Here is a 21,866-nt window from a genome sequence, read left to right as displayed (position 1 = left end):
GATCTTGGGCTCAAGTAGGGGCACTGTTCATATCCTGGCCCAATAATAAAGGCCCAAGACCAAACGAAAGGCCTAGTCCGGAGGATTGAGCCTTGCTGAGCACCGACCTTCGTACTAAGAAGTCGGTCTTGACTACGATTTGTTCTAAAGAAGTCGGGACGGAGAATAGTTGGCAGATTAACATCAATTCAAATAAGTATCTGCCCCTAAAATCTCTCTAACCACTTCCGGGAGCCATATCTTAACCTCCCTAAGATAAAGGGACGGTTATCACCCTAAAAATATGGCACTACTCCAACGGTGGTTATTGGCTCACCACTATAAATACACTGACACCCCTCAGGTATCTCTAAGCCCAATACATTCTAACCTGCTCACACCCTTGCTAACTTAGGCATCGGAGTGTCTTTGCAGGTACCACCCCCATTCACTCGCGTACGCAAGTCGGAAGGAGGTTCCAGCGTGCAAACCAGCTCGGAAGCTACCTTCCACCAACGATTGGGCCGGTCAAATACAGTCCCGTCCACTAATCTCCGGTTACCCATCGTAACACTATAATTTATTAAATTTAAATATACCGTTTAATGACTTAGTGTTTAATGATTTTGTTACATATATTGTTCTGTTTTATGCAGAGGCTCTTCCAGGAGATTAAACATCAAATGACAATCTATATTTCAAATTCGTACATATTCATACATATACATCAAACATGTTTCACTTTCCTAAATTTATTACCATGTTTGATTCTTCAAAATAAAAATAAAAACACACACATCATCAAACAACAGCACGGTTTCTCATCATCATCATCCACTTCTTCAATTTTGCCATTCTTATTGCGGTTGTGACATAGATCGTGTCGGCTAAATCTTCCACCCATCTGAAGTAAGCATGTCTCCAAGTTTTCTTGAACCACAAAGTCCCAATAACTCCCCAAAATCCAGTTGCAAAGCCAATTACAATGACAAAGTAGAACAACCACTTTTCCAACTTATCTAATTTGCTGTCTTCATCTTCAAATTCACTGCTCCCATTGACTTGATGTGAATAACCACATTTGTTGGGTAGAAGAAATCCACAGAGATATGGGTTGTCAGCATAACTGGATGGATCATAAGTTAAAAACTGGTTATCTGTGGGAATTGGTCCAGAGAAGTTATTGTGTGACAAGTTTAAATGACTTAGTGATGTTAAAGCTGACATGCTGCTTGGAATTGTGCCCGACAATTGGTTGCTTGAAACATCAAAGGATTCAAGTGATCTCATATCCCCTATCATGTTAGGGATATTTCCGATCATATGGTTGTTTGATAGATTCAGGCTATGCAATCCATCGAGCAACGTTATTCCTTTTGGAATGGAGCCAACCAAATGATTTTGGGACAAGTCCATGATGACTACAAGCTTCAAGATTCTTATATAGTCAAGTTCTCTTCCTTTCATGACTTCTATCACATCCTCAGTTTGCCAATCTATTGGAGAAGAAGCCGCGGGACTTGGAGGAGCGGAGAAAGCGGGACTTGGAGTAGGCGGCAAAGTGGGAGCCTGGGCAACAGGTGAAGTAGGAGACTCAAGAGTCATTCCTCGAAGATTGCCTATGCACCAAGGTATTGAACCATTTAAATTGTTGCGAGAAAAGTCCAGAATTTTAAGCGATGATAATTTGCATAGCTGTGAAGGAATGCTACCATTCAACATGTTTTGCCTCAATCTTAGGACTTGTAGTGAAGAAAATGTGTTCACACTCCATGATGGGATGGTGCCAGAAAGTTGATTCTCTCCGAGATCCATAATCAACAACTGTGGCAAATTTCTCATAGATGCTAGAAACTCTCCATGAAAGTTGTTATTGTTCAAATGCAACCATGACAGAGTGGAAAGACTCCCAAATGAGCTTGGAACAGCTCCTGAGAGTAATGACAAATTTATTTCTTCCCATGCTATGTTATCCTTCCAACAATTGGGGATTTCACCAGATAGTCTGTTCTTTGAAAGGTCAAGGATACTCAAATTAACTTGACACAATGATTTTGGAATTGAACCACTTATGAGGTTATTTCCCAGAAGCAAGTTCTCCAAATTGGGCATTATATGACCAATATGTTCAGGAAGTGAGCCACTGATTTGATTATGGGAGATATTCAAATACCACATTTCTGATATAAACAAAGGCCAACTTTCTTCCCCTGGAATGGGTCCATTCAAATGGTTTGAAGACAGATCCAGGTATGATATATTCACAAGTTTTTTAAAATCAATACAAATTCTCCCATCTAGTTTATTCCTTGAAAGATCAAGCCAATTAAGATTTACAAGCTGGTTAAGACTTGTAGGGATAATTCCTTTAAAATAATTAATTGACAAATCAAGTTTAGTTAGATTTATAAGTTGACCAAGACTCGAAGGAATGGATCCCGTTAGATAATTATTTGATACATCAAAATGTTGTAAATTTACAAGTTGCTCAAGATTTTGAGTAATGGTTCCATTAAATGAATTATTTGAAAGATTGACTACCTGTAAATTTACAAGTTGTCCTATGAAATCAAGAAGGCCCCCTTCTAACTTGTTGTTTGATAGATATAAATTTTTCAATTTCAGTAATTTTCCAAAAGAAGAGGGAATGGGACCATAGAAAAAATTATCTTGGAGATCAAGATTGCCTAGATTTTCAAGTTGTCCTAACCAAGATGGTAAATGATCATTAAATTCATTTTCACTCAAGTCAAGAATCTCTAAATCATGTCCAATGCAGGTAGATAAATCATTGTTTCCAATAGATTCTTTACGGAGTCTATTTCCTGCTATATATAACCTTTTTAGGTGACACATGCTTTCCAAAATGGATGAAATGGAGCATTCCCTAGATTTTAATTTATTAAATGAAAGATCAAGGTAGACAAGTTTCTTTAACTCAATAAACCAAGATGGAACTGAAGTAAAAGAGTTGCTAGAAAGGCCAAGGGACTCGATGGTAGTCATATTTTGTAAAGCAACTGGAATTGTATCGTGGAAGTTATTATGAGAGAAAAAGATGCTTGAGTTTCTCAAACTTGTGAAACCAGGATGGAAGAGAGTCAAAATTGTTCCCAGAAAGGTATAAAAATTCAATGAAAGTTGCATTTTGGAAAGCATTTGGAATTGGGCCATAAATCCCACACCCTGAAAGATCAATATACTCAAGTTTCTTGAAGTTGCCAAACCAAGATGGAATTGAAAAAAGATGGTTCCAACGAAGATCAAGATACACAAGAGATGTCGTGTTTTGTAAAGCATCCAAATTTGACACACTAAATCCAATGTCGGCAAGACTTAGGAATTGAAGTTTAGGAGCACTGATGGTGAGATTAGTAATATTAACCTGAGCAAGGAAGAACAAGAAGCAGCTTTGTCAAGTCCACAAATTATTAACCGTCGAAGTAATAAGTTAGGACAACAGATAGATATAACGGAAGCATGTTTAAACACCTGAACTCCATCGTAAGCCTGGTTCATGTCGAGGTGCTCCAGCAATGACAGTTGAGAAATCCAATTGATATTGCTGTCTGGTGAAAATCCATTAAAACTCAGACGAAGAAAGTGGAGGTTTGAGAGATTTCCAAGATTGCTGGGTATTCTCCCGCCAAAACCAGCTTCAGAGAGGGACAAATACCTCAGGCGTTGCATAGAACCAATGAACATGGGTATGGGACTCCGATAGAAGTCATTTCCACTCAAGTCCAAATGAGTCAAGTATTCCAGTTCCAGCAGCGATGAATTAACATTCCCAGCTTCTAAATGTTGATAGCCTAAAAGGTCACAGTTGTCCTCATCCTCACTTCTTAACCAATATTCTCCTTCCCACATAGGTCTCCGGCATTTCACATAAGGAGTGGTGAGATCAAGCATGACAACATCACCAGTAACATTATCACAACCGATCCCTTTCCATCGGCAGCAGTCATCGCCATGCCATGAGAAAAGCAAGTTTGATGAATCATTCAGGGATGCTTTGAACTTCACAAGAGCTTGCCTCTCTCTTTCAAGACACGGAGAGTGGAGGAGAGTACTTGAATTTGCACAAATGTCTGCAATTTCAGCCATTACCATCACAAGTACCATTGTTGCGCATGCAGCAACATTTTGGTATCTAATTCCCATTTTCAGTGGAATATAAATAGCTATAATTGATGATATTTAATTTGTTAATGGCTTTCACTCCACTCACTCAACCACATTATATATACATAATCATGATAATGGAATAATCAATCAAACCAACATTTACGTTCCAAGAGTCTTGAGTATGTGTGGTAAAGTTTTAGTCTCCAATGCTTATCTTAAAAGTCTTTGAGCTATTCTCTCTCAGTTTCTAATTATTCCAGGAGTACCAAATACGCATGGAAAAAAATGTATATCAAATTTGTCTATTCTTTGCTATATCCATGTCACTCTTTAAATCAATACGTAGATGTTTTTGACATGATTTGTATTTATTTTTTTCCTTCCTTGATAAACACGAGAAAACAAAGTATGTAGCAATCAGAGATGGATGCCACTCTTTCGTTAATTTTGTTTTTATTTTTTTAATAGCAATGAATGAAGATATTCTATTATGATACGACTATGCTACGTGTACACCAAAATCAGTCACCAAAATCAGCTACTAGTATAAAATATGTTAGAATATAAATACACATTGAAAATAAATAAAACTATACATGTATTTATATACAAATACATTGGTGGCTGATTTTGGTGCCTAATTTTAGTGTAGGAATAGCATTTTTTATTATGATACTCTCAAGATACCAACAATAAGGAAGATAAATGATCAAGTTGAAAGTAGCATTCGTCCTTCAAGATGGGAATAGCTAATGCAAGCAGAAAGTATTATCAAGGAAGGGAGCAAAGAAGAGAGGGATGAGAGATGGAGCAGCATGGGGTACATGATCTGGGCTATATGGAAGACGAGAAATGCAGCAATATTTCACAATCTAAAAGCAGATCCTCTAAGCACTATAATCCAAGCTAGAGTACAAGAAAGCCAGGGAAACCACAGAGCAAATAGAATCAAAGGCAGTTAAAAGAGGAAGCATACCAGTAAAGTGGAGGCCACCGCCCAAAGAATGCCTCGAGATCAACAGAGATGCAGCGTTCTCAGAGCACAGCAAAACAGGGGTGATGGTTGCAGTAATCAGGGATGACAGCGGTTCAGTAAAAGGTGGAACTGCAAGAAAAATCAGGGCAAGCTCAGCTCACACGATAACAAATCTAATGAAGCCAGGGAATCTTCAGTCAAGCTGGAGCACGAATCCGCCTTACCAGCTCAGGAAACTCATCAATGCAGAGAAGCCAAGGAGAACTCCTCCCATTAGCAGAACCACTAAGGCCAACCTGCTTGAAGACAAAAGGCAAAATGTTGAAGAGTCCATCAACGGAGCCAAAGATACACAGCGCAAGCATCAATATGAAAGGAGCAGCAAAGGGGAGAAACAAGAAAAGAAAAGAAAAGGGATACCTTGTGCAAACAACAGCGAAGATAGAAGAAGAAAGTGCAGCGGCAGCGTTTCAACAACAGAGCTGCAACAGCGTCCATGATTAGATAGCGAGGCTCCTCCTTCCATTAGCGCCGGAGCAACGCAGCGAGCATGGTCGCAGTCAACAGCCGAGCTGCAGCAGTGTCCGCCTATTCTAACAAACTTTGATGTTTGCTTTGGGGAGTTAGATTATGGTGTTCAGCAGCTTAGGTGAGAGAGTTATGTTTAGAGGGAGAGGTAGTTTGAACTTTGAATTAGGGAGGGTTAGGCTCAGCGGTTTCTGGGGCTCGGGTTGGGTAAGTGTGTGGGCCGGGTTCGTTCACCATGTCAAAAAAAACTAGTGTAGTGTGTCAGTGAGTTGTATGAGGGCATGAATAATGTCTAGGATTAGAGATTGGCTAATTCACCTAATAAAAAAATGTATTTAATCAATAAAACTCAAACTCGCAATTTTTATATGAGTATAAAGAGGTCATTTAAGTTATAGCTCGTTGACGTGAATGTCAATTAGTTACTATATTAAAAAAAGTTGCATCTAATACTTATAATATAGTAGAGAGTATTTCTTCCTATAACCATATTTTTTTTGTATTTTTGTTTTTATTATTATTTTAAAATTTTTGTTTAAGTTTGTATAACATTTAACTTCAAGATATTTAGCACATGTTTGCTCTATTAGTCTATTTGGTAAATTTTTTAATTTTTAATTTTTGCAAGTAGTTTATCAAAATTGATCTTCATAATATAATTTTTAAAAATTATATTTTTTTCGATAAATCAAACTAAAAATAATTTGTAATAAGTACAAGTAACATAATTGTGTTTAGTAAAATAATTTTAAAAATTATTATAATAGACATAAATAGATAAAAAGTTTGGATGTGAATGTAATTTGGCATTAATTTTTTTTTGTTTCTCACAATATCTCTCAATCTAATTTGCTAATGTGTATATAAAATAATATTCCGACACCTGTTTAAACCAATGAGTAAGTTAATCACTTGACCAACCTAAGTTAACTTTTTGGCATTAATAATTAGTTAGCGGTAAATTCATATATTTATTAATACATGATATTATATTAAGTTTTTCAATTTTTTAAAAAGAAAAATATCTCAGCGTTTTGAAAATCATCTCTAATTTTTCAAAACTACAAAAAAATAATTTTTTAAAATTTACCAAACTAGACCTAAGTACTAAAGAGGAAAAAAATGGAAATCAATAGATAAAGCTTTAGTAACATTAAGTTAAATTAGCATGAATAATACAAAAGGAACATTTTCGATGTACCAAATTAAATTGAGATAATCAATGCAATCACTTTTAAAAAATATAAACAACAATGATAATCATACAAGAGAATCAAATGTACGTAGAACGTTAATTGCTACTATGACACTTCTACCTTATCCAGCCCTTATTTGTGTGTACCAATGATATATTCATAGGTTAAGAGTTTTACTGTTGTTTCATGTTTTATCACCTTGTTACAGGTTATGAATCCAATTCATGAAAATGCAACTCATGAAATATATGCATATTCCCATGGGAAGTTTTCAGTAGTGACTCATGTAGTATATTCTATTAGTAATTCTTGTTCTTATATAATTTGCTTATAACATATTCTTATGTTCGTGTAATCTACTGATTTCATTCATGAGATCTTGAAGGGATGTTTAATGTGCATGTTTGTTATATACTGAGAACAGAGAAAACTGTTCTACTGAATTAATTAGTGTCATATGAAAACCATGGAAGATGATCTTTTGCTGATTGTGAAAAAGCTAAAGTGAATAGCACAAGTGCTGAAGTGCAATGAAATACAAAATTTTATACACTATAATGTTTGTGACTAATTAGTAGTTTTAGTCACATCTAACAAACTTGAAAAGATATAACTGATTCTTAATCTCAATTACATAGTGTGACATAGATAGAGGGAGATGTGTCATCACTCTTCAGTTTCCTTTTATGCTCATGAGTTTTGATTATTATAATTACTAACATCAGGTTCATTTGCACTGCAGAAGATACCAAACAAGTTCACTAGCAAATATGGTGGTGATGTGAAAAATCCAGTGAACCTGAAGCCTCCAGATGGCACTCAATGGAAAGTACGTTGGACTCAGCATGATTATCAGATTTTATTTGAAAAGGGTTGGAAAGAGTTTGCTGCTTATTACTCTCTTGATCATGGCCACTTGTTGCATTTTGAGACAATGGAACTTCTTGTTTTGAGGTACATACTTGACATGAGTGGCCTTGAAATACATTATCATTTCAATAACCGGATCGACAATGATTCGGTTGAGACTTAGAATGTTGGGGCAGAGAGCGGAAAAGATTGAAAACATCATTATCATTATCATTGCCTTTTACAAGTATGCTTCTTTTATGATCGAATCGTTGTTCATTTTGTTGATTCAACTGATCTTTTTTTTTTGTGGCTAAATGCATAGAGATTGTTGTTCTATATATCATGTTATATATCATGCAGAATTTTAAAGCTTCATTCTACACAAAGTATTTTGAAAACAAGCAGAATGTAGAGTACGGTACAAAGGCAAGTTGTGGCCTGCAAAGTTGCTTCGTTATCCGGTAGCATTGTTGTTCCACTAACTGATTGTGATGAACTGAGAAAGTGGTCTCATTGCTTCTTTGTTAGGTTCAATCTACTGCGAATTAGTGTTTTAATTGACTCAAATAATTTACTGTCATCAAGACTAAACCATGCAGAATGCTATAGTATATTGCTAGAGAATTCATTTTTTTTTTTCATATTATTATTTTTAATTACATGATATATAAGACCTTTTGGCCACATATACTTTCCACAAGCTTAAGGAATTACTAGTCTTATTCGATTAGTCATTAGGTGTGTGTTCCGTTGCACATTATTTGTTATAGAATGAATGCTAACAAAATTGAATCAATAGCCTCTGCCCTCTGTAACCAGCAAGTATATTGAACCACAAATGAAGTGTATAGTCACATAACAGTTGTGGTATGGTTACTGCTGCATTGAATCAAGGTTCAGAGAAAATTAAATCAAGAGGAATTTAAGAAAATTGGTGCATCAAAAGAGGTGAATTGCAGAAGCGAGCTATTAACTCAACTTCAATATACAACTTTGTTAGTTATGTTGTTCTGTTTTATGCAGAGGTTCTTCAGGAGATTAAACATCAAATGACAAACTCTATTACAAATTCATGCAAACACATACATTCATACATGCATCAAACATCATTCACTTTCCTTCATTTATTTCCACTTTTGATTCTTCAAAATAAAAATAAAAACACACACATGAATACATGATCAAGCAACAACACGGCTTCTCATCATCATCCACTTCTTCAATTTTGCCATTCTTATGGCAGTTGTGACATAGATCGTGTCGGCTAAATCTTCCACCCATCTGAAGTAAGCATGCCTCCAAGTTTTCTTGAACCACAGAGTCCCAATAAATCCCCAAAACCCAGTTGCAAAGCCAATTGCAATGACAAAGTAGAAACACCACTTTTCCAACTTATCTGTTTTGCTGTCTTCATCTTCAAATTCAATGGTCCCATTAACTTGATGTGAATAACCACATTTGTTGGGTAGAGGAAATCCACAGAGATATGGGTTGCCAGCATAACTGGATGGATTAAAAGTTAAAAACTGGTTACCCGTGGGAATTGGTCCAGAGAAGTTATTGTGTGACAAATTTAACTGACTTAGTGAGGTTATGGCTGACATGCTGCTTGGAATTGTACCCGAGAGTTGGTTACTTGAAACATCAAAAGATTCAAGTGATCTCATATCCCCTATCATGTTAGGGATCTTTCCAATCAAATGATTGTTTGATAGATTCAAGCTATGCAATCCATCGAGCGATGTTATTCCTTTCGGAATGGAGCCAACCAAATTATTCTGGGACAAATCCATGATGACTACAAGCTTCAAGATTCTTATGTAGTCAAGTTCTCTTCCTTTCACGACTTCTTTGACAACCTCACCTTGCCAATCTTTTTCACGAGACTTACGAGAAGATTCATAGAAAGATGCGGATGCCTCAACAAATATAGGAGGAGGCAAAGCGGGAACCTCAGCAACAGGCGAAGTAGGAGGCAAAGTGGGAACTTGAAGAGTCATTCCTCGAAGATTGCGTATGCACCAAGGTATTGAACCATTTAAATTGTTGCGGGAAAGGTCCAATATTTTAAGAGATGATAGTTCACATATCTGTGAAGGAATACTACCACTTAGCATGTTTTGCCTCAATCTTAGAATTTGTAGTGAAGAAAAGATGTTAGCAGTCCATGATGGGATGGTGCCAGAAAACTGATTCTCTCCGAGATCCATAATCAACAACTGTGTCAAATTTCTCACAGATGCTAGAAACTCTCCTTGAAGATTGTTATTGTTCAAATGCAACCAAAATAGATATGAAAGATTTCCAAGTGAGCTTGGAACAGCCCCTGAGAGTTTGTTAGATGACAAATTTATTTCTTTCCATGCTTTGTTATCCTTCCAACAATTGGGAATTTTTCCAGATAGTCTGTTCTTTGAAAGGTCAAGGATACTCAAATAATCAAGTTGGCACAATGAATTTGGAATTGAACCATTTATGAGGTTATTTCCAAGAATCAAGGACCCCAAATTGGGCATTATATGACCAATATGTTCAGGAAGTGACCCACTGATTTGATTATTTGAGAGATTCAAATACTCCATTTCCGAGAGAAGCAAAAGCCTGCTTTCTTCCACTGTAATGGGTCCATTCAAATTGTTTGAAGACAGATCTAGGTTGAATAGATTCACAAGTTTTTGAAAATCAATACAAATTCTCCCATCTAGTTTATTCCTTGAAAGATCAAGCCTATTAAGATTTACAAGTTGGTTAAGACTTGGAGGGATGATTCCTTTTAAATTATTATTTGACAAATCAAGATTAGTTAGATTTATAAGTTGACCAAGACTCGAAGGAATGGATCCCGTCAGATAATTATTTGAGACATCAAAATATTGCAAATTTACAAGTTGCTCAAGATTTTGAGGAATAATTCCCTTTAAATAATTATTTGAGATATCAAAATCTTGTAAATTTACAAGTTGCTCAAGATTTTGAGGAATAATTCCCTTTAAATAATTATTTGAGATATCAAAATCTTGTAAATTTACAAGTTGCTCAATATTTTGAGGAATCGTTCCATTAAGTGAATTATTTGAAAGATCGACTACCCGTAAATTTACAAGTTGTCTCATGAAATCAGGAAGGCCCCCTTCTAACTTGTTGTTGGATAGATATAAATTTTTCAATTTCAGTAATTTTCCAAAAGAAGAGGGAATGGGACCATAAAAAAAATTATCTTGGAGATCAAGGTTGCCTAGATTTTTAAGTTGTCCTAACCAAGATGGCAAATGATCGTTAAATTCATTTTCACACAAATCAAGATTCTCCAAATCATGTCTAATGCAGGTAGACAAATCACTGTTTCCAATGAATTCTTTTCGGAGTTTGTTTCCTCCTATATTTAATGTTTTTAGGTGACACATATTTTTCAAAATATATGAAATGGAAAATTCCATGAATGTTAATTTATTACTTGAAAGATCGAGATAGACAAGTTTTTTTAACTCAATAAACCAAGATGGAACTGAAGTGAAAGAATTGTCAGAAAGGTCAAGGACCACAATGCTAGTCATATTTTGTAAAGCATCCGGAATTGTATCTTGGAAATTATTAGATGAGAGAGAAAGATACTTGAGTTTCTCAAACTTGTGAAGCCAGGATGGAGGAGAGTCAAAATTATTCTCAGTAAGGTCCAAAAATTCAATGGAAGTTGCATTTTGAAAAGCATTTGGAATTGGGCCATGAAGCCCACACCGTGAAAGATCAAGATACTCAAGTTTCTTAAAGTTGCCAAACCAAGATGAAACTGAAGCAAGATTGTTCCAACCAAGATCAAGATGCACAAGAGATGTCATGTTTTGTAAAGCATCCAAATTTGACACACTAAGTCCATTGGCGGCAAGACTTAGGAAGTGAAGATTAGGAGCACTGATGGTGAGATTAATATTAACCTGAGGGAGGAACAAGAAGCAACTTTGTCAAGTCCATGAATTATTAACCATCCAACTATCCAAGTAATAAGTTAGGACAAATACCTGATACTCATTGTAAATAGAGCTCATATCAAGGTGTTCCAGCAATGGCAGTTGAGAAATCCAGTTGATGTTGCTGTCTCGTGAAAATTCATTCTCACTCAGATCAAGAAAGTGGAGGTTGGTGAGATTTCCAAGATTGCTGGGTATTCTCCCGCCAAAACCAGCTTCAGAGAGGGACAAATACCTGAGGCGTTGCATAGAACCAATGAACATCGGTATGGGACTCTGATAGAACTCATTTCCACTCAAGTCCAAATGAGTCAAGTATTCCAGTTCCAGTAGGGACGAATTAACATTCCCAGCTTTTAGATATTTATTGTATAAAAGGCCACAGTCGTGGTCGTGCCTCATGGATTCCAGCAGCGATGAATAAACAACATTCACAGCTTCTAAATATCGATTGTGTAAAAGGCCATAATCGTAGTCGTCACTCATGGATCTCAAGCATTTCACATAAGGAGTGGTAAGATCAAGCATGACAACGTGACCGGTAACATTGTCGCAGCCGATCCCTTTCCATCGGCAGCAGTCATGGCCATGCCAGGAGGAAAGCAGGTTTGACAAATCAGTCAGGGATGCTTTGAACTTCAAAAGAGCTTGCCTCTCTCTTTCAAGACATGGAGAGTGCAGAGTAGTACTTGAATTTGCACAAATTTGTGCAATTTCAGCCATCACCATCACAAGTACCAGTACTGCACATGCAGCAACATTTTGGTATCTAAATTTCATTTTCAGTGGCATATAAAACATATTATTGACGATGTTTAATGTGTTAGTTGCTTTCACTCCACTCACTCAATCACATTATATATACATACTCATCATGAACAAGTCACGAATCATGGTCACTTTCTCGGAAAAAGCATAATGGAATAATAATGAACCCAATCTTTACGTTCCAAGACCAAGACTCTTGCGTGTGGGGTAAAGTTCTAGTCTCCAGTGCTTAATTTAAAATCTTTGAGTCAGTCTCTGTGAGTTTGTAATTATTGGTGGAGTGACAAATACGTGTTGGAAAAATATGTGTACTAATCTGACATGGATGCCACTCTTTCTTTTCATCTCTGCATGACCCATGCATTGACCCAACGACTCTCTCACCTTTTGTTACGCCAACAAGAGCCAATGATTATAATTTCGTTTTAATTTCTTCGTATCTAAGATAATCGACTATAACACTCAAATTGACGTCATTCTCATTTATATAAATCACATTTATAATAAAACTTTATCAATCAAATCCCGAATGATATTATATAAAAACAAATGTAAGCTAAGAGGCTAGTATCTTTTAAGAAAATGCTATTCGTACACCAAAATCAGTCATTAAAATCAGCTACCAATATATTTTGTATATAAAATACATGTGTGGTTTAAATTATTTTCAATATGTATTTGTATTTCAATATGTATTTTATACTGATGGCTGATTTTGGCGGCTGATTTTGGTTTATACTTAGCATAACTCTATTTTTTATTAACATTAATCAACACTTTAATTCAACTAGACTAAGAGCGTATTATGCCAAGAGGTAAATTAAAGTAAATTAATTATAATATATAATATATTAGTATGAATTTAAAAATATTATAATTTTGAGTTAATATGTAAATTATATAAAGCATTAATTTGACAATTGTATATAATTTAATATAATTATTTAAGTAAAAAATAATACAAAGTGAAGTATTATTTACTTTTTTAAAAATATAAGTAGTTGATGTTAGAGTAATACAAAATTATATTTTTATTTGTTGCTATTATTTTGCATTTTCTTTGCTTATAAGAACTGATCTTTTTATGTGGTGATTATTCAACTTTTATTTTTATATCTTGCTTGAAGTTAATTTGTTTGTTCTTCCTCTCATGTTTTTGTATGAGTTTTATAGTGTTTTTTTTTGTTCTACTTTTTGTTTATAAGTTTATCATCCGAAGATGTCTCTTGATTTTTTTTTTATATTTTTTTTAATGTCTTGATTGATATGTGATCTTTGTCTGATGATATTAGTGTTCGTGTTGATTATTATATTTTTTCTTGAAAGAGATGTTCATAATATAGGAACTTTTGTAAATGAATTGTATACTATTTTTAAGAGTCTTATAAAAACTGCACATGTAGCATATGTATGATTTAGTAGTTGTTTTTGCTAGTTTTCTCTTAATTATTTTGCTAAAATTACACAGTTTTGCATTTCTCTTATACTCATTTATGTTCCTGAAATCTGTTTCTGTTGATCAGATCTTTCTATTTTAGCATTGTTGTTCCACTGAACTGATTGTTGTGAACTGAGAAAAAGGTCTCATTGCATGTTATGTTCTAAGAATATTTCTTTTTCTTTTTAAGAAAACACCTATTGTTACTTGTTAGCGATCTAATCGAAAATTTATATCTAATATGAGAATTTAATTATAAACTTTAAAAGTAAATAAATTTAATTAAAAATTTGATAAAACTATAAAAAGTTATAATGTAATTAAATATAAATAAAATTTCTAATCAATTGACTGAAAGATGACTTCAAATCAGGCTTCAGAATGAAAAAAGTGTGTCCTGTAATAAATCTCTATCTCTCTCTTTCTTCACACTTCTCATAAGTAATATGGATTACTCATTTTAAAAGTCATTTACCTTTATGCTGTAATTCGTTAAAGTGTCTCCATTTTTTTTTTTTTACTGCAACATCATGCATTTATATTTATAGTATTTACGTTAGATATGTTGTTATGCAGAGGCTCTTTAGGAAAATAAACATCAAATGACAATGATTTGGGAGATATATTTTCGAAACAGCTATTAAACTACTATTGCACACGTGATTTGGTATCTAATTCCCATTTTGAGAGAAAGAAACAACTATTCGAAATTGGAATATATATTATTGATCGATGATAGTTTGTTGATGGCTTTTCCACTCACTCAACCATATTATATATACATACTGACGAGCAAGCTAAGTCATAAATAAATCATGAATAATTTCGTGGAAGCATAATGGAAGAATCAACCCAAGAGTCTCCAATGCTTAAAGTCTTTCTAGTCTCTTTCAATGTTTAATCACTCGACAGTGAACAACAATATTATTAATTTATTATATGTGGAAGATCGATCAGAGTTTCCGATACATTATATTATTCCTGGAGTAACAAATACTTTGGGGGAAAAAATGTTTACCAATTTTGTCCAATTCTTTGCTGAATCCTTGTCACTCTTCAAATGAATACATACCATATATTTTAATTTTCCTTTCTTTCTCTTCTGCATGATCCCTTAAATCAATGACTCTATTGCCTTTTGTTACGCCAGCAAGATTCAATGCTTAATTTCCTTTTAATTTGATCTTTGTGTTACTTTCAAATTGATAATGCCATTATACTTAGGAGACATTATTCTCAAAGTAAAATGCATATACAACTAGATCTTATCAACTTGAGATGTGATAATTTGAAAAAATCAAATTGAAGGTAGCATTCCTTCTAGATACCCATAATCAATGCAGTCAGGAAATTATTATCGTCAAGGTCCAAGAACTTGCATCCTAATAATTAAAACTAAATTAGTCCAGAAATTATTATCGTCAATGTCCAAGAACTTGCATCCTAATTAAAACTGGATAAGTTTAGGATTGCATATAAGATTATTTAATTAATAATACAATAAAAACAAGAGTAAATACTCAATCCAACCATGACCATTTACTTGTTATAGAATGAATGCTAACAAAGTTGAATCAATAGTCTCTGCCCTCTGTAACCAGCAAGTATATTGAAATTAGATATATAGAGTTACATAACAATTGTGGTATGGCTATTGCTGTATTGAATCAACAGGAGTTTAAGAAAATGGTGCATCAAAAGAGGTGAATTGCAGAAAGGGAGCTATTAACTATTTAACTCAACTTCTCTACTACTATATAAAGATGTTGGCTACTTGGCAGAGTTTAACTGCCATGCATTGCCATTGCACTGAAATTTAACCTGTTTTGAAAATAACATGGATGGGAATATTCCTTCCACGATTTATCTTACATTTTCTAAGAATGTTTCTTTTTCTCTTTAACAACACCTGTTATTACTTGTTAGGAATCTAATAGAAAATTTATATAACATGAGAATATAATTATAAAATTTTAAACTACAGAGATTTTTTAATAAAAATTTGATAAAACAGTAAGAACCTATAACTTCATTAAATCTTAAATAAATTTCCTGTTACTTAGATTGAAAGATCACTTCAATTTTTTACTTTAATATCATGAATCTATATTTATACTATTTATTTCAAATTTTCTTTAATGACTTTGTTATTAGCTATGTTGTTCTGTTTATGCAGAGGCTATTCAGGAGATTAAACATCAAATGACAATCTATATTACAAATTCGTACATATACATGCATCAAACATCTCTCACTTTTCTTAATATATTACCACTTTTGATTCTTCAAAATAAAAATAAAAACACACACATGATCAAACAACAACACGGTTTCTCATCATCATCCACTTCTTCAATTTTGCCATTCTTATTGCAGTTGTGACATAGATCGTGTCGGCTAAATCTTCCACCCATCTGAAGTAAGCATGCCTCCAAGTTTTCTTGAACCACAAAGTCCCAATAACTCCCCAAAACCCAGTTGCAAAGCCAATTGCAATCACAAAGTAGAACAACCACTTTTCCCACTTATCTAAGTTGCTGTCTTCATCTTCAAATTCACTTCCCCCATAAACTTGGTGTGAATAACCACATTTGTTGGGTAGAGGAAATCCACAAAGATATGGGTTGCCAGCATAACTCGATGAATCATAAGTTAAAAACTGATTATCTGTGGGAATTGGTCCAGAGAAGTTATTATATGACAAGTTTAAATGACTTAGTGATGTTAAAGCTGGCATGTTGCTTGGAATTGTGCCTGAGAGTTGGTTACTTGAAACATCAAAGGATTCAAGTGATTTCATATTCTCTATCATCTCAGGGATCTCTCCCGTCAAATGATTGTTTGATAGATTCAAGCCAAGCAATCCATTGAGCATGGTTATTCCTATAGGAATGGAGCCAACCAAATTATTCTCGGACAAATCCATGATGACTACAAGCTTCAAGATTTTTATGTAGTCAAGTTCTCTTCCTTCCATGACTTCTATGACATCCTCAGTTTGCCAATCTTTTGGAGTGTCAGGAGGAGATGGAGGGGGAGGTGGAGGTAGAGATGGAGGTGGAGGTGGAGGTAGAGGTGGAGGTGGAGGTGGAGGAGGAGACAAAAATGGTGGAGGCGGAGACAAATGAGATGGAGTGCGAGACAAAAAACGACCTACATTAACAATTGAAGCAAGAGGCAAAGTGGGATACCCAGCAACTGGTGAAGTAGGAGACAAAGTGGGACTCTTAAGAGTCATTCCTCGAAGATTGCCTATACACCAAGGTATTGGACCGTTTAAATTGTTGCGAGAAAGATCCAGGATTTTAAGCGATAATAGTTGGCATATTTGTGAAGGAATGCTACCGCTCAACATGTTATTTCGCAACCTTAGAATTTGTAGTGAGGAAAATGTGTTAGCAGTCCACCATGATGGAATGGTGCCAGAAAGTTGATTCTCTCCGAGATCCATTATCAACAACTGTGGTAAATTTGTCACAGACGCTAGAAACTCTCCATGAAGGCTATTGTTATTCAAATGCAACCATGATAAAGAGGAAAGATTCCCAAATGAGCTTGGAAAAGTACCTGAGAGTTTGTTGGATGACAAATTTATTTCTTCCCATGCTTTGTTATCCTTCCAACAATTGGGGATTTTACCAGATAGCCTGTTCTTTGAAAGGTCAAGGATACTCAACAGGTCATTTTGGCATAATGATTTTGGAATTGAACCATTTATGAGGTTATTTCCAAGAAGCAAGTACTTCAAATTGGGCATTATATGACCAATATGTTCAGGAAGCGAGCCACTCATTTGATTATGGGAGAGATTCAAATACGACACTTCTGAGATAATCAAAGGCCACCTTTCTTCCGCTGCAATGGTTCCATCCAATTTATTTGATGATAGATCCAAGTATGATAGTTTCACAAGTTTTTGAAAATCAATACAAATTCTCCCATCTAGTTTATTCCTTGAAAGATCAAGTGTATGCAGATTTACAAGTTGATTAAGTCCCTTTGGAATGGAGCCATTTAAAAAATTATTTGAAAAATGAAGGCTAGTTACATTTACAAGTTGATCAAGATTTGTAGGAATGGTTCCCATCAAATAATTATTTGAGAGATCAAGAACTTGTAAATTTTCAAGTTGGCCAAGACTTTGAGGAATGATTCCCGTTAAATAATTATTTGAAACATTAAGAACATATAAATTTATAAGTTGGCTAAGGCTTTGAGGAATGGTTCCCTTCAAATAATTATTTGAGACATCAAGAACATATAAATTTACAAGTTGGCCAAGACTTTGAGGAATGGTTCCCTTCAAATAATTATTTGAGACATCAAGAACTTTTAAATTTACTAGTTGTCCAAGATTTTGACTGATGGTTCCATTAAAAAAATTATTTGAAAAATCGACAACTTGTAAATTTACTAGTTGTCCCAGGGAATCTGGAAGGCCTCCTTCTAACTTGTTGTTAGATAGATATAAATTTTTCAATTTCAGTAATTTTCCAAAAGAAGATGGAAAGATACCATAAAAAAGGTTTCCTTCAAGATAAAGGTTGCCTAGATTTTCAAGTTGTCCTAACCAAGATGGCAAATGAGCATTAAATCTATTTCCACCTAAATCAAGATTCTCTAAATCATGTCTCATGCAGGTAGACAAATCATTGTTTCCAATGGAATCTTTTCGGAGTCTATTTCCTGTTAAATATAACCTTTTTAGGTGACACATATTTTTTAAAATAGATGAAATGGAACATTCCATGGATCTTAATTCATTAAATGAAAGATCAAGGTAGACAAGTGTTTTTAACTCAACAAACCAAGATGGAACTGAAGTGAAAGTGTTGCGAGAAAGGTCAAGGGACTCAATGGTAGTCATGTTTTGTAAAGCATCAGGAATCAGACCCCGGAAGTTATTAAATGAAAGAAAAAGATGCTTAATTTTCTTAAACTTGTGAAACCAGGATGGAAGAGACTCAAATTCGTTCCCCGAAAGGTTCAATAATTCAATGGTAGTTGAATCTTGTAAAGCATTTGGAATTGAACCATGAAACCAACACTCTGAGAGATCAAGAAACTCAAGTTTCTTGAATTTGCCAAACCAAGATGGAATTGAAGCAATATTGTTCCAACCAAGATCAAGATGCACAAGTGATGATGATGTCATGTTTTGTAAAGCATCGAAAATTGACACTGTATGTTCATTGCCGGCAAGACTTAGGAATTGAAGTTTGGTGAGGTTAATAAAATTAACCTGAGCAAGGAACAAGAAGCAGCTTTATTGTCAAGTCCCAAAATTATTAACCATCCAAGTAATAAGTTAGGACAACAGATAGAGACAATGGAAGCATGTTTAAATACCTGTAACGAACTGTAAGCACGGCTTAGGTCGAGGTGCTCCAGCAATGACAGTTGAGAAATCCAATTGATGTTGCTGGCCGGTGAAAATTCATTCCAACTCAGATCAAGAAAGTGGAGGTTGGTGAGATTTCCAAGATTGCTGGGTATTCTCCCGCCAAAACCAGCATCAGCGAGGGACAAATACCTCAGGCGTCGCATAGAACCAATGAACATGGGTATGAGACTCTGATAGAAGTGATTTCCACTCAAGTCCAAATGAGTCAAGTATTCCAGTTCCAGCAGCGATGAATTAACATCCTGAGCTTCTAAATATTGATTATGTAAAAGGAAACAGTTGTTCTCGTCATGACTTCTTAACCAATATTCTTCTTTCAACATGGATCTACTCTGGCATTTCTCCACAGGAGTGGCGAGATCAAGCATGACAACGTGACCGGTAACATTGTCGCAGCCGATCCCTTCCCATCGGCAGCAGTCATCGCCATGCCATGAGGAAAGCATGTTTGATGAATCAGTCAGGGATGCTTTGAACTTCACAAGAGCTTGCCTCTCTCTTTCAAGACATGGAGAGTGCAGAGTAGTACTTGAATTTGCACAAATGCCTGCAATTTCAGCCATCACAAGTACCAGTACTGCGCATGCAGCAACGTTTTGGTATCTAATTCCCATTTTCAGTGGAATATTTAATTTGTTAATGGCTTTCACTCCACTCACTCAACCACATTATATATACATAACGATGATGAGCAAATCATGATAATGGAATAATCAACCCAGCCTTTACGTTCCAAGAGTCTTGCATATGTGTGGTAAAGTTTCAGTCTCCAATGCTTATCTTAAAAGTCTTTGAGCTATTCTCTCTCAGTTTCTAATTATGCCAGGAGTATCAAATACGCGGGGAAAAAAATGTATATCAAATTTGTCTAATTCTTTGCTATATCCTTGTCACCCTCAATCAATATGTAGATGTTTTTGACATGATCTGTATTTTTTCCTTCCTTCATAAACACGGCAAAAAACAAAGTATGTAGCACTCAGAGATGGATGCCACTCTTTCGTTAATTTGGTTTTTATTTTTTAATAGCAATGAATGAAGATATTCTGTTATGATACTCTCTAATTGATAATGTCATTTTTATTTAGAAAATACGTTTTATTTTAAATAGAAATCACATTTATAACAATTTTTTTTTTATCAAATTTAAGTTATTAAAAGTGGAATCATAATATCTTCTCACGATTCCAACAATATTGAACATAATTGATCTAGTTGACAGTAACCTTCGTCCTTCAAGATAGGAATAGCTAATGCAAGCAGAAAGTATTATTCTCAAGGTCCAAGAACATGCATCCTAACTAAAACTAGACTAGTTTAGGATTGCATATAAGATTATCTAATCAATAATGCAGTAAAAATAGTGAACGTCAATTAGTTACTATATTAAAAAAAAAGTTGCATCCAATACTAATAATATAGTAAATAGTATTTCTTCCTATAACCATATTTTTTGTATTTTCATTTTCATTATTATTTTAGGGGTTTTGTTTAAGTTTGTATAATATTTGACTTCAAGCTATTTAGCATATGTTTGCTCTATTAGTCTATTTGGGTACGACAAGATAGTTTAGTGTTGGTGGCTGCCTCCGGGGAGGAACTTAGAGAGTGGACTGAGAGCTCTTACAAGTGATGATGAGTTAAGGGAGATGTGCTTTCATGCACAGAAGAATGATGGAGTTATTGATGTATATTTATAGCATGGAGTGTCTACACCATAATTGTTAATAGGGAAGGAAGTTGTGATATATCTTGATGATAGAGAAGAATATCCTAGTGAAAGAGACTTGATGAGCAAGAAGAACACAAGTGAGGGTCCAAATCTAAGGCTAACACCGCCAACCCAACTACAGAACCGAATCCAGAATCCGTTTCATTCTCCAACCCAAGCCATGCTGATACAAAATGCCAACTCAAACCCTATCCCCAATTCTATCCCAAACCCTCCTGAAACCAACTCTGACCCTATTCCAAACCCCACTGATGCTAACACAACCCCTAATCCAAATCCTTCTAAAACTCATCTCAAACCCATTCTTAAGCGGAAATCTAACCCAAAGCTCAAGCCCAAGTCAAAGCCCAACCCTACGTCCATCTCCAAACCAAAACTTACCCAAAAGCTAATTCAGAAGTCCAACCCAAATTCGAAGCCCAAACTGAAAGAGACTATCAAGGCTAGTTCCACACCAAAGGGCAAAGGCAACTCAAATTTGAAGTCCAAACTTAAGTTTTTACCTAGGAGGATTACAAAATCTCAAGCTGTTGGAACATATAGAAGGTCTGCTAATAAGAACTTCATGTTGATTTAACTGTGAATAATGACTCTAGTGACGAGAGGATAGTTCATTTAAGTCAATGCAAGAAGTAGGAGTGTTCAAGACCCGCCACAACTCGAAACCCGCACCGAACCCGAGACATGTTTTGTCGGGTTTGGGTTCCAATTTTTATCCGGCGTTATTTTCGGGTGGGATCACCCAACCCGGCCTAAAATTACCTTTTACTTTTTACAATAAAAAATATATATATTTGAGTTAATTAGTAATATTATATTATACTTTTATGATTTAATTAATATTTTTTATATTATACGATATTATTTTTGTTTTAAAATAATTTATTTTAATATAAATAT

General features: G+C 34.9%; 1 protein-coding gene, 1 long non-coding RNA gene and 1 pseudogene across 2 annotated transcripts; all 3 read right to left on the bottom strand.

Moving 5' to 3' along the window:
* Positions 1-676: 676 nt before the first annotated feature.
* Positions 677-4,178, bottom strand: LOC130956436 (receptor-like protein EIX2; annotated as a pseudogene).
* A 731-nt stretch (positions 4,179-4,909) lies between these two features.
* LOC130956437 (uncharacterized) lies at positions 4,910-5,680 on the bottom strand. The gene is made up of 3 exons (XR_009077122.1): positions 5,504-5,680; positions 5,308-5,379; positions 4,910-5,212 (listed from the first exon to the last, which is right to left on the bottom strand). It is a non-coding gene; the product is annotated as an uncharacterized LOC130956437 (long non-coding RNA).
* Positions 5,681-8,608: 2,928 nt separating this feature from the next.
* On the bottom strand, positions 8,609-19,929 carry LOC130957838 (uncharacterized). The gene is given in 6 exon segments (XM_057884684.1): positions 8,609-8,918; positions 8,921-11,591; positions 11,676-12,465; positions 15,750-15,760; positions 16,151-19,072; positions 19,180-19,929. Coding segments are annotated over 6 exon segments (7,212 nt in total). The 5' UTR covers positions 19,849-19,929; the 3' UTR covers positions 8,609-8,769.
* Positions 19,930-21,866: the final 1,937 nt, after the last annotated feature.

The sequence above is a fragment of the Arachis stenosperma genome, chromosome 10, assembly GCF_014773155.1.
Source record: "Arachis stenosperma cultivar V10309 chromosome 10, arast.V10309.gnm1.PFL2, whole genome shotgun sequence".
In the NCBI taxonomy this organism is placed as follows: Eukaryota; Viridiplantae; Streptophyta; class Magnoliopsida; order Fabales; family Fabaceae; genus Arachis; species Arachis stenosperma.
This window is presented reverse-complemented; position numbering and strand designations above follow the sequence as displayed.